The 11557-nt window shown below is 40.5% G+C and overlaps 1 protein-coding gene across 2 annotated transcripts in view; it reads right to left on the reverse strand.

The window, feature by feature from the left end:
* Positions 1 to 9398, reverse strand: part of igsf3 (immunoglobulin superfamily, member 3) — a 122233-nt gene extending 112835 nt beyond the window's left edge. For both annotated transcript variants that reach the window (XM_088414267.1, XM_088414266.1), the window contains exon 1: positions 8889 to 9398. In XM_088414267.1, the coding sequence (XP_088270393.1) occupies positions 8889 to 8928 (40 nt within the window). In that variant the 5' untranslated portion in view covers positions 8929 to 9398. The remainder of the gene's footprint in view (positions 1 to 8888) is intronic.
* Positions 9399 to 11557: the final 2159 nt, after the last annotated feature.

An 11557-nucleotide genomic window follows, 5' to 3' on the forward strand; every position in this document is an offset into this window, starting at 1 on the left:
CCTCTACTTCTGCTGTGGAATTTCAGATGGATGTTTGCTGGATTTTGCCACAGATAATTTTTTTCTGCTACATCTCTGTCAAAAAGAGCCGAGAAAGAGCTGGTTTTGTTTATAGCAAGATTACATATTTACGTAAATGTTACACCATTAGCCACACTAGTATATAAAGCAAAAAATTGGGGTATAAAAAGAAACAGGAAAAAAAAAAATCAACAAAAAGCATCCTCGTTTGGATCACAGAAGAGATCTGTTATAAAAAAGAAAATTATTCATAAATATTTGTCCACAAAAAAAAACATTAAATGTCAGACCTGTTCAAAAAAAGGAATAATTCTAAAAAAAATATTTGTCCACAGAAAATTATTCAATATAAATCATCCTCTTTTGGGATTACAGTAGAGATCTGTTCACAAAAAATAAGTCATTTACTTAATACTGTATTAATATAATATTTAACCACAAAAAAAATTGACGTAAAGTGTCAGACCTGCTCTCAAAAATAAATAATTATAAATAAATATTTGTTCACATAAAAATATTCAACTTAAAACGTCGTCTTTTGGGATCATAGTATGGATATGTTCACACAAATAAATCATTAACCCGACAGGTAACGAGAGGTGGCACGTGACAAGTTGGGTGGAACCATCCTAGTATGGGGGAGAATCCGGCTTTTTAAAGTAATGAAATTGAACAACCGACTAAACATAACATTTGTTTTATGAACTTATATTCTGCTGAAACATTTAATGAGTTCAACAATTAGTTTTAAGGGATATTTGCATCTGTTTTATTTCAAATTCTGGCTACCCCCTGGAGTTCCTTCACGTACCCCCAGGTGTAGTACCCGTATCCCCATTTGAGAAGCACTGCTCTAAATTGTCCTTAGATGTGACTGGAATGCTCTCTGTTTCCCCTGCAATTGGCTGGCATCCAGTTGAGGGTGCCCCCCGCCTACTGCCCATAGACAGCTGGGATAGGCACCAGCAGCCCTGCGACCCTGATGAGGATAAGCGGTTACGGAAAATGGACTGATGGATGTTCTGCACTCTAGGTCACACATTCCCATATTGAGCACGTTCCTACCAGGCAACATATTTCCAGAGGTAAACAAGCCAACGCGGACATGTACCAACAGGGATAATGAATTACCGGCGTCGCTAACCTTGTTGTCGATGATGACAGCTTTGGTGTCGTTACACTCTGCCTTTTATTAGCCCACTCCCGCCTCCACGTGCAGGAGCGAGCAATTGTCCAGTGGCGTTATCAGCGTCGTGTCGAGTTAACCTAGCCGTCGCTATTGTTCGTTGCTCGCGCCGAGTGCTTTACAGCCAAGAAACTGGGGACAAAGCTCATTTCTGAAAGAGTAATAACAAAAAGCCTCTGGGTGGAGCTTGTTTTGTTATAAAATATCATTTATGAAAAGAAAATGTGTGGCCTTAAGGGAGATGGAAATCTCTTTTGGATCCTGCTTCAGGTGGGGGCAGTTTCTAATTGGATTTTGTTTGAAGAGGAGCTGGGCTGGGCGGTGCACTGTTTGGAATTGGAGTGGGGGAGGAGGTCAGGGGCGACTCGCTGGAGGAGTATGAGGAGGAGGAGGAGGAGGCAGCTGGAGGGCCACTCATTCAGCTGAGAAGAACACCGTGAAGTGTTCCAACAGGACCACTAAGGGGGTGTTTTTCTGGGTCACTTTGCCAAAAACATGAGATAGAATTGTGGAGAAAAGGCCAAGCGAAAAACCTGGCAGGAAGTTGGGATGTGGAGGAGTCCTGTCAGTTATCTTGCGCTTTAGCTTCAGTCATCCTCTGCTGAATCACTGCAGTAGACAGGAAGCCTCCCTCAGGAACTTGATTCGTTTCACAAGCTCCCTTAACTTTGTATATGAACTGGAGAGATGTATCGCACCAGGGTCGAGTGGCTCTTCAAAACTGCCACAATTAACTTCGGCTTTTCATTTCAAACAATACCGTGGGAAGATGCGAAACAACTGCAGCGAGCGGAGACTAAAACATTATTTTAAATTGAATCCATCATATCCGTCAAGGTAAAAGTAGATTCCTAGCAACGTGGCTCAATGTGATCTATCCATCATAAGACAGAAAAATGCTTTCACTTTTGACAATTAGCAGTCAAAATGGCATTTTCGAACCAAATTTATTTTTCAAAAAGGGTCTCAATTGACAGCTAGCACGGTATATATTAAGAATCAGGTGAGAAACCCAATGCCATTTCACACTGGTAAATAATATTACGGTGTGAAAAGCTTAAGCTTTTGTCATGCAAACACATGGGAAACATTGCCCCCTGGTGGTAGGATGACAAAGTGCTTGCTTTGACATGTAATGTAGCCAGCTTTTAAAATGTTCGCCGAGGATCAGCTTAATTAATTGTGGCAGCCAATATCCTGATCGCGATTAAAATTCGATTAATTCTGCAGCCCTAGTACATACAATGACTTATAGTAGCGCATTTTTTTTTTCCCACAGATAATTATCAGTCAGCGAATAGACAAGAAAAGGTGAAAAATTTGTGCCTGAGAGGCCAGTGGAAGTAAAACATGGTTGTTTGGTGTGAGGTTCCATAGGTGGCTGTGAAGTCTGTATTACGGGCCACGAGATTGTCATGTTGGGAGAAAACAGTGTTACAACTTGCTGAACCTCTTATCTGATCCGAGAGCCAACTACACAAACAGACAACGTGCCTTTGCAAGCGCAACTGATGGTCGACGGCAAACGTACGCATGTTTCTGATACACACCTTGAGCTTCCATTGTTATTTACGGGAAAGCATCACAGAGGTGCTGGCTGACTGACAGGCTGATTGTCTTCCATCTCCACTGTTGGCTGTTTTTTTTTTTTTTTCATGTCACTTGAGTCGGCATTGTTACGATGCGGCGTAAGCGACGGGATAAAAAGCGTGCTGTCACGGGTGCACGCTAAGAGGCGCATGCAAACGCAAACAAGGCCGCACGCCACTTCGGAATAACAGGCGTGGAAGAATAACAAGCTGGGGGGGCAAAAGGGAGCTGGAACACAAGCTGGCGCGCGATTCAACTTGTCCCCTCATGTACAGGCAAGTTTCACGGTTGGGGGGGGGGGGGGGACATTGTGCCGGCTGCGTGTATTGTGTAGAGCTACACAAGACAGCCAGTTATGGAATTTTTGAAATAATCCCGACGGCGCTCGCCCTTGTGTCGGATGACACGTGGATGGCATTCCAAGTGTAGTAACAGCTGACTCATGATACTCCACACACATACGTTTTAACCCCTGCCATACAGCGCATCAGCTGTTGGGTCCCATTGGGAACGAGGTTGGGCATCAGGGAGTGGCATTTGCAGACAGCTTGAAATGCCTCGGAGTTGAACTCAAAATGGGTGGCACGCATTGTTTCAATGGTTTCAGCTTTACGGAATCTCCTCTTAAAAGGTGTCAAAATGCACGACGACAGCAAAGTTCTTTGAAGCTTTAAAATGCACATCGGAATTATAGAATATGGAGCATTGCATTTTTGGCGCCAGAGCTGATATGCGCATAATGACTGTAAACACGATCCCAAATTATTGGTTACCCAGGTGCTTTAATGCTGTTGACTGACCCAAAATTGGAAGGATGACTCAGTGAAATTAGTCGGTCTCAGAACTACTTTAAACTTTTTCTTTTAAAAACGTCGGAATGTTAATGTGATAGGACTCTTGTCATCTGTGTTCAAGAAGCAAAAGATCTAAGAAGTCTTTTTTGTCTTTGTATTACTAACTCATTCACAGCCAAACACACAAAAAAAAAAGTACCTGGAATGGATATCTGGACCTAAAAAAAAAAAAAAAGTAAAATTTTTTGCGATTATTAGTTGGGGTTTCTTTCACTGTGGTGCAAGTCATCCCCAATTAAAAAGTAATCAACAAGCCTATTTCAGATGTTTCTAAATTTCAGTTACATGGAATGCATACGACTATTTAAACACTGGTGGAATAAACGGAAAACTCGCTCGCAGATATGCGCAAACTCACCACAATTCCTAAAAAAGTCTACCCCAAACAATGACATCCAAGATTTAACAAAATAATGCAAAAAAAAAAAATAATAATAACATTGCAAAGCATTTAATTAGCCGTATTTTAGACCCTGTGAGAAATCTGGACATTCTGGCAAATTCCTGCTGGGCCGGACTATAAAATATAGTATGCTATGCCATGACTCCAGCTCCTCAAATTGCTGTAGTTTTTTTTTTTTTTTTTTTAACACCACATTTGGAAAAGGTTAGATTCTCATTGGAGAATAGTGGTTTTTTTCTGTATTTTTACACTCCCAAATTTGCATTTGAGAGCTAAAATATGTATTTATGACGCTTGAAATATAAAGCGTAAATTCAGGCTAAGGGTAATCCAGCGCTCTTAAATGATCAACTATTTTGCACATATTAATATCGATTTACCAGAATTGATATGTTTCGTGGTAGCGCTGGCTTCTGTTTTCAAACGATCTTACACGGGTAGACACACACCTTTTCAAATTAAAAACACACACGCTGGAGCCTCTCATCCCATGTTTGAAAAGCTAACAAGCATGCGAGCCTTGGGGCGCCGCTCTTCGTTGAGTTTACATCACACAAATAATCTCACACGTAAACACACATCTGCTTGCAAAGTCAGCAAAAAAAAAAAAACTGATGCAATATGCAAAGTGAAGTAACAAGACTTCCGCGGATGACTCCTGTGGCTAGATGGGCTTCTTCGTTTTTTTTTTTTTTTTAGTGTTTTTGTGGGAAAACGTATCGCGATTGCCTGCTTGGAGTTTTGCCGGGAGCTCAACTTGGCAGGAGCTTGTTTTTGGCTCACCCGGTTGGGAGTGGGGGAAGATGGACAGCTCCAAATTATAGTAAGGTCGGACACGATCCTACCGGGATGGCGGTTGACCTCCGATTTCAAGTCTGTTTTTGCCCACGGGAAATAATGGCAAAAATATACTTTCCGGGGTCAACTTGTCACCTTCCTGTAATTAATTGCCCATTCGATGTAACATTTTTTAACAGTCATCTCAGTGCAAAAGTTTACGCACGTTTACACTTGACATTAGACGACCTAACCATTCAGATTCAAGAGTTTTGTTGTCACATTGTTGTCACTTTGGTCAGCTGTGGTTGTTTTAAAGTGCTTAACAAATAAAAGTTGGATTGGATTGGATATGCGTAGTAATACTACACAATGAAATTCTTCTTCTGTTCACTTCCCCGAGCAGACTACATAACCGAGCAAATAATAAAGTAGGCAATAAAAAAAGAACAAAGAAAACAGTAATAGAGCAATAAGGGCAGTAACGATGAATCACTATTGAATGAATAGACTTGCATTACTAACATGAGGTGTAAAGTGTCAAAAGAAGTTAACGCTATAAACAAAAACGACAAAACACTATTTGTACTATATGTACTGTATAGTGTGATTATGACATTTTTCCATCAATGACGACAGCATTATACATGGTTTTAAAGACATTTTTACAAGAAAAATGATGTTGCATTGCCAATTTGCCAACATCCACAATGTTTGACAATATTCAAAACTGCTGCCAGTATGATAAAATGGAACATTGTATTGAAATTTTTGGCTATGAAACAAATTATACAACAACAAAAAAAATAATTCCATTTGAACAGTTTCAATTGAGATTCAATGAAGTCATTGTGAGGGACAAGAGAAAATATCATTTTGGGGGTTACTCCAGACTTATTTAGTATATTTAAAACTATTTTCAACAATTCTTTCCTCTAATTTTTTATTTAGATTTGGTCTCAGGACAAGTAAATTAACTCAGAGACTGCGTGTGTGTATTTTGTATGTAGAGTATTTAAAATTTGATGGGTGGGACGTAAAATGTCACCCAGTTGTGGAATGACCCATTAACTGCCTTTTTGTGTTATTCCATGTGCAATTTCCACACATGTACTCCGTACACAGTAACAACGGTGTTAAAGTTCCATATAAACAGGTGTTTCCAAACTTTTGACTGGCATGGTAATTAAAATGACCGGAAAACAAAAGCGATACATTAGCCATTCGCTTCCCGCTACTGAGAAGTCGAAAAAAAAAAAAAAGGCAATGACTTCAGCATCATGTCACTTATTGCAGAATCAATATCCACCATAATGCAAGCAAAAAGTCACCTTGTGAGAATACGGCGAAGGCCCTTGAACCGTGACGCGCACACACCGACACACACCTACACCTGCCGCCCGCACAAACGGCTTCCAATTTCACTGTGTGATTCATTTTATTATGTAATAGCAGAAGCAGCGCTTCCCCTGCCTTTACTGTAGATCAAATCTGTTGCGTTTATCAATTGCAAAACCAGGCGCGTCCTGGTGAAAGTGCCTGAAATGGGACGGCAAGACGCAGCCGGGCGCAAATGGTAATCCTCTTGCCCTGGTGGGGGCCAGTAGCCCCCACCCCCCCCCCCACCCTTTCCCATATTCACGTCGGCGCAAAAGCCATCTGCTGTTTGTTTGGGGGCGAATGTTAGTGCCAGCAAGGCTTGCGACTACGAATGTTTGCTTCCACCAGTCACACTGCGTCATGCGTGAGACAGCCAATCCACTTGGGGGAATAATGAACCACAAACTTGTAAAAGATGTCTGCGGCCATGACAAATTTGAGTGATGTCATATCCTGAGGTGATGTATCATGCAGGTGTGCGTCAGTCAAGATACTTCTGTGCTACGCTAAACAATCGCGGGCGATCCGCACCGGACCGTGAGCATCTATAGGGTTAATCTGTGACTATGGTCTAAATATGACATTAACCTAGTTGGATGCACACACATGCACAGCTGCTCACGTTATTATTGCAGTGACTCTGGGTAAAATATATATGACTGGGTCTCGCTGCATCTTTGGCTAGTCATTACAGTGATTTCCCTCAAAACATAGTGATTTAGTACGCTTAATCCTTACATTATGGGGACATGTATGCGGTCTTTGTAGGTAAGCCCACAAGGACCATAATTAGTAGTGATGGAGCGAATGAAGCGAGGCTTCAGAGAGCAAAACGGGGCGGGGAAATGAAGACCAAATTAGGAGATTATGACAGTTGCCAAAAATCAGGTGACTGATGCCTCAGGAAGCCTGGGTTGTGCCGATGATGTAATCGGTTGTAATTCGGTTTCAATAACTGTACTTTTTCCGATTATAAGCCAAACTACCACAAAAGAAACTGAAATTCCAATTTTGCCACGTAAAAGCCGCACCAGGCTATAAATTGCAGGTTGCAACATCAGATATTTATGCAAAAAGATCGTACATTGACGTTTTTTCTATTATGCCTTTATAACAGACTGAAAATGTTTGTAAGTTTACAAATAAGAGCAGCGCCAACATATTTAACGTAAAACCTACACACTCTGATGATTAGAATACGGCACCAATGTCACAGTAACATGTCAGGTTGTGTTTATGATTGGAGAGTGCCCTCTAGTGGTGAGTAAAATAGCAGCTCAACTCAAAATCAATGCTTTGATAATGTCTTCTGTCTCCATGTGTTTACTGAGAGATTGCCCCCGGGTGGATTGCAAAAAAAAAAAAAAAAAAAAACCTGGAGATGGACTATGGACTATTAGCCGCAGGATTCAAAACCTGAGTGTAAAAGTTACGGTAGTTAAGTTATGGAAACGATCCCAGCAAAAAAATTGACAATATGAGTATTAAACTTATCCTTAACAGTAGACAAAAACATTATACTTTGTTTCTTACATTTACAGTATTCTCACTACACACATATAAGACTTATGGTCGTCTTGGTTGTTAAACTACAATCTTATTTCATTCAGTATATTTTATTGTTTCGTTTTCTGGATGAATTGATGGCACCATAGAGCAAATATGGAACATTAAGCATGGAACCATGTGTAAACCAATTGTTGTAAAGATTCAGTGCTTCAAGAAGCTTCATTTCACTTCCATTATTTATGTTGGCAGTGATTATTTCCATGGATCAAGAGACCTCACAAACCATCTAAATGTCAATAAAGATTGTGACCAGCAGGGGGGTTTGTGTGCACAATGCCTCAAGAAATAAACCCATTGAAAGCTTTAAGGCTTCATGAGGCTTCACAAGTTAATCTTTGGGGTCCTTCTGTGTCTTCTACTTTGACGGACAGAAATGGACGCTTTGTGACTGAAAATTACACGAATCATGAAACAAAATCAAAACAGTCATTGTCAACAACATTTAAGCGTCTTTCGATGCAATCAGGCTGTTTTTTGTACCCTTGACACTTGAATTCAGCTAGGTAACAGACCAGTTCTTTTTGAAGCCTTGGAAAGGTTTCCGTTGCCTTGGTGAACTAAAATAGAATGCCTGTATTGCCATCGTATATGTGTACAACAACAAAATTGGGGATTTGAAGAGCTAAGAGCCGCTGCACTTGTGCGTGCCACCATCCTTATAGTATTAACATTAAGAACATTTAACAGCAATGCAACAGAACACAACACAAATTTTCCCACATATGTCATGATGGATGGATCCACTCATTTAGATGTAGATTTCAAATGTTTTAGAAATATGTTAATGGGGCGTGTATATTGTAGTTGTTCTTGTATTGACTGTTTTATTTATTTATTTATTTATTTATTTGGGGGGGTGTTTAATTTTTAAGGCTCGAATTGTGTTGCATACGGCGTCCCATGGGGGTCATGAATTGACTTTAGTGTTTTCATAGTACAGTATTACTTGTCTTTGATGCACCGTTTTCCCCACCTGACTTAACTGACAACTCCTATTATAACGTGTCTAAAATCGGCTAAGACTGACCCACAGTGGCAAGAAATGAAAGAAAAACACAAAACAAAAAAAACTCTACAAGGAGACTTGAATGCGTCTTGATTGACTTACCGAGCAGCGCGAAGACGACGAGGAGCACACCGGTTGCCATCGTGCCTCGGCCGGCTCAGCCACCCCCACGATGTCGCCCCTTCTGGATGAACAAACGAGCGGACCCGGAAAAAGAGCCGGAAGGTGAATCCTGCTCTAGTGCGAGCCAAATCCACGCAAGGTGCTCCCACGCTCCCCTCCGATCGTCCAGCACCTTATAAAAAATGCTAGGAGTCCTTTCTTCCGCTCACCTTATCGCCGAGGACGTGTGCCAGGCACCCGGGCGACCCAACCCACTCCCCGGCGTACTGCCGCCACACATCCACGGACTGCGGAGGAGCTCCGGCTCACTTAACACTTCCAAGTCCCGCACGACTCTTTGGGATACTGCGGACCACGCGGGACGTGGAATATCCCAGAGGTTGAATTAAGTCCGTGTTCGTTGTTGGGGTTTTTTCTCTCTCTCTTCCTCACGTTTTTTTTTTCCTGCGCCGTTGATAAGAGAGCAAATCTCGGTCCGTGTGCTCCCTCCACGGCAAATCCCGGAGACGTAATCAATCTCGCACTATCGGCCCACGTAAAAGCCGAATGGGCGGGCACTGTTGGGGGAAGCGTGCGCTGCTTTGTGATGGGCCACAAAACATCTCATTCATCAATTTAAACACACTTTACCAACTTCTTATGAGACGAGCGCTAAAACTTGAAGTATAATCAAGTACATTCAATTTGAATCATCCTGTTATCTTGTCGGAAAGTTAAAGTAAATGTTGAATAACATTTTTCTCTGCAAGTCTTCTAATATATATATATATATATATATATATATATATATATATATATATATATATATATATATATATATATATATATATATATGTATGTGTGTGTGTGTGTGTGTGTGTGTGTGTGTGACCATAAGAGTATTATTTCAAGTTGAAAAGAAAAAACTCAAAAATTGGTTTAACAAAGAGCACTTTTCTAAGAAAACGTATCAGTATTTTGAACCCTCCCCCTCTGCAGTATGGGACACCACCAGACACCCACCCACTGTGGGAGAGGTCACGATTTGCATACGTGAAGAACAAATATAGGCCAGGAGCACACAGAGGGGTCAAGTGTGATCATCCATGATAATCAACACTAACAAAAACAACGGGAGTGAAATAATAGTTGATGCAATGTAGGGATAGGACACCTGTCCTAAAGAGACCGCCATCAAAAAGACAGATGCTTATCCTGAAGTGTTTTGATGAGGACACAGGACACTGCTGAATTATACAAAGTGAAAACTCCCTTTTATACTGGACTGACCATCTGGCATGCAGGGCAGACACCTGCTGGGCCGCCATGATTTGGGCTGATGTGATGCTATTTATTTATTTTTTCAAATAGGTGTATATGTACCCCCTAATGCTACCTGAGAGCGCTTCAGAAGAAACAGTATGTGAGATTTAAACAGAATTTCTGCTCGTATCAGATGTCCAATTTAATGCAGTTTTTAATGCAACTTAATACTGATTTATTGCCCACATTCAACTACGTACATATACGTTGAATATCCACGGACCAGTGTTTTTTTTCATGGGCAAAATAATTGAGAAGCAACTTGTGCACTCCAGCATATATTAAGTTGCAAATTCATCAAGCATGAAATTCACCCAATAAAGCTCATTTGTGTCATTGGGAATGCAAGTTTGACAACTTTAATTCATCACAATTCTCATAGTTAATTATTTTCTTTCTGCAAAGTTTTTTGGAAATCAGCTTTGCAGGGTTTTTTTTTTCTACATAATCTTATTTATTTGTCAAGACGCCAGCTGTGAAAAAATATTTGAAAATTACTTTTAATTTCCATTCATATCCATCTGTAAAGAGGTAGTTAAAACAATAAAGGTAGAAGTAGCACAGTGTGGCTCGATAAAGAGGAACGAAAAAAGGAACACAAATTAAAATGCAGTCGAATCGCAGAACTAACGTTTGTACCTGCATCAGTGAAACTTCAAACCGTCAATTTACATCTACATTATGTTCCATAAATATATTTGATACCCACAATAGAAGCATGCTTGTAATTTGAGTCTCAAACTGCAAAACAAAGTAGAAATCCCGGATCATATTTACAAGTATGTACCTATTGATTTGCACAAATCTGCAGCATTATTAGAGATGATCTCAATTTAAAATATGCTGGGAAAGGCAAAATGGATCCGAACCGGTAAGCCGCATCGGCGCTGGCGAGAGCGCAACACAAATCTAGAATCCGAAAAGTAGAAAGTGAAAAATAACGCGACGCTCCCCTGCTGCGTGGTATAAATAAACGAGCAGGCCTTTACATGCGCATACAAACAAGCGACATGCCACCGATCCATCTGCTGCTCAATCATGCAACAGGGACATGAATATCTTTTTTTTTTCTGTTTGTTTTGCTTTGTGTACTTCAATTCAAAGTTCCTTAACAAGCAGTGAAATTCTTTTGAGAGGCCATTTAATGAGCTCTCCCTTCCACAATGGAACCTTTCAGCGCGAGCACAATCGATATTGGGTTGATTTAACAATACAATTATTTATTCCCAAGTCAACTGTCCCCAATCATAAATCAAAACTTTATAAGTACAAAGTAACTTTCAAGCCTTCCCGTAATGAGAAATAGTAATTTACTTCACAAAAATAAATAATTAATAGTTATTTGT

Source organism: Hippichthys cyanospilos, chromosome 5 (assembly GCF_059441005.1).
Source record: "Hippichthys cyanospilos isolate Australia breed blue-spotted pipefish chromosome 5, RoL_Hcya_1.0, whole genome shotgun sequence".
NCBI lineage: Eukaryota > Metazoa > Chordata > Actinopteri > Syngnathiformes > Syngnathidae > Hippichthys > Hippichthys cyanospilos.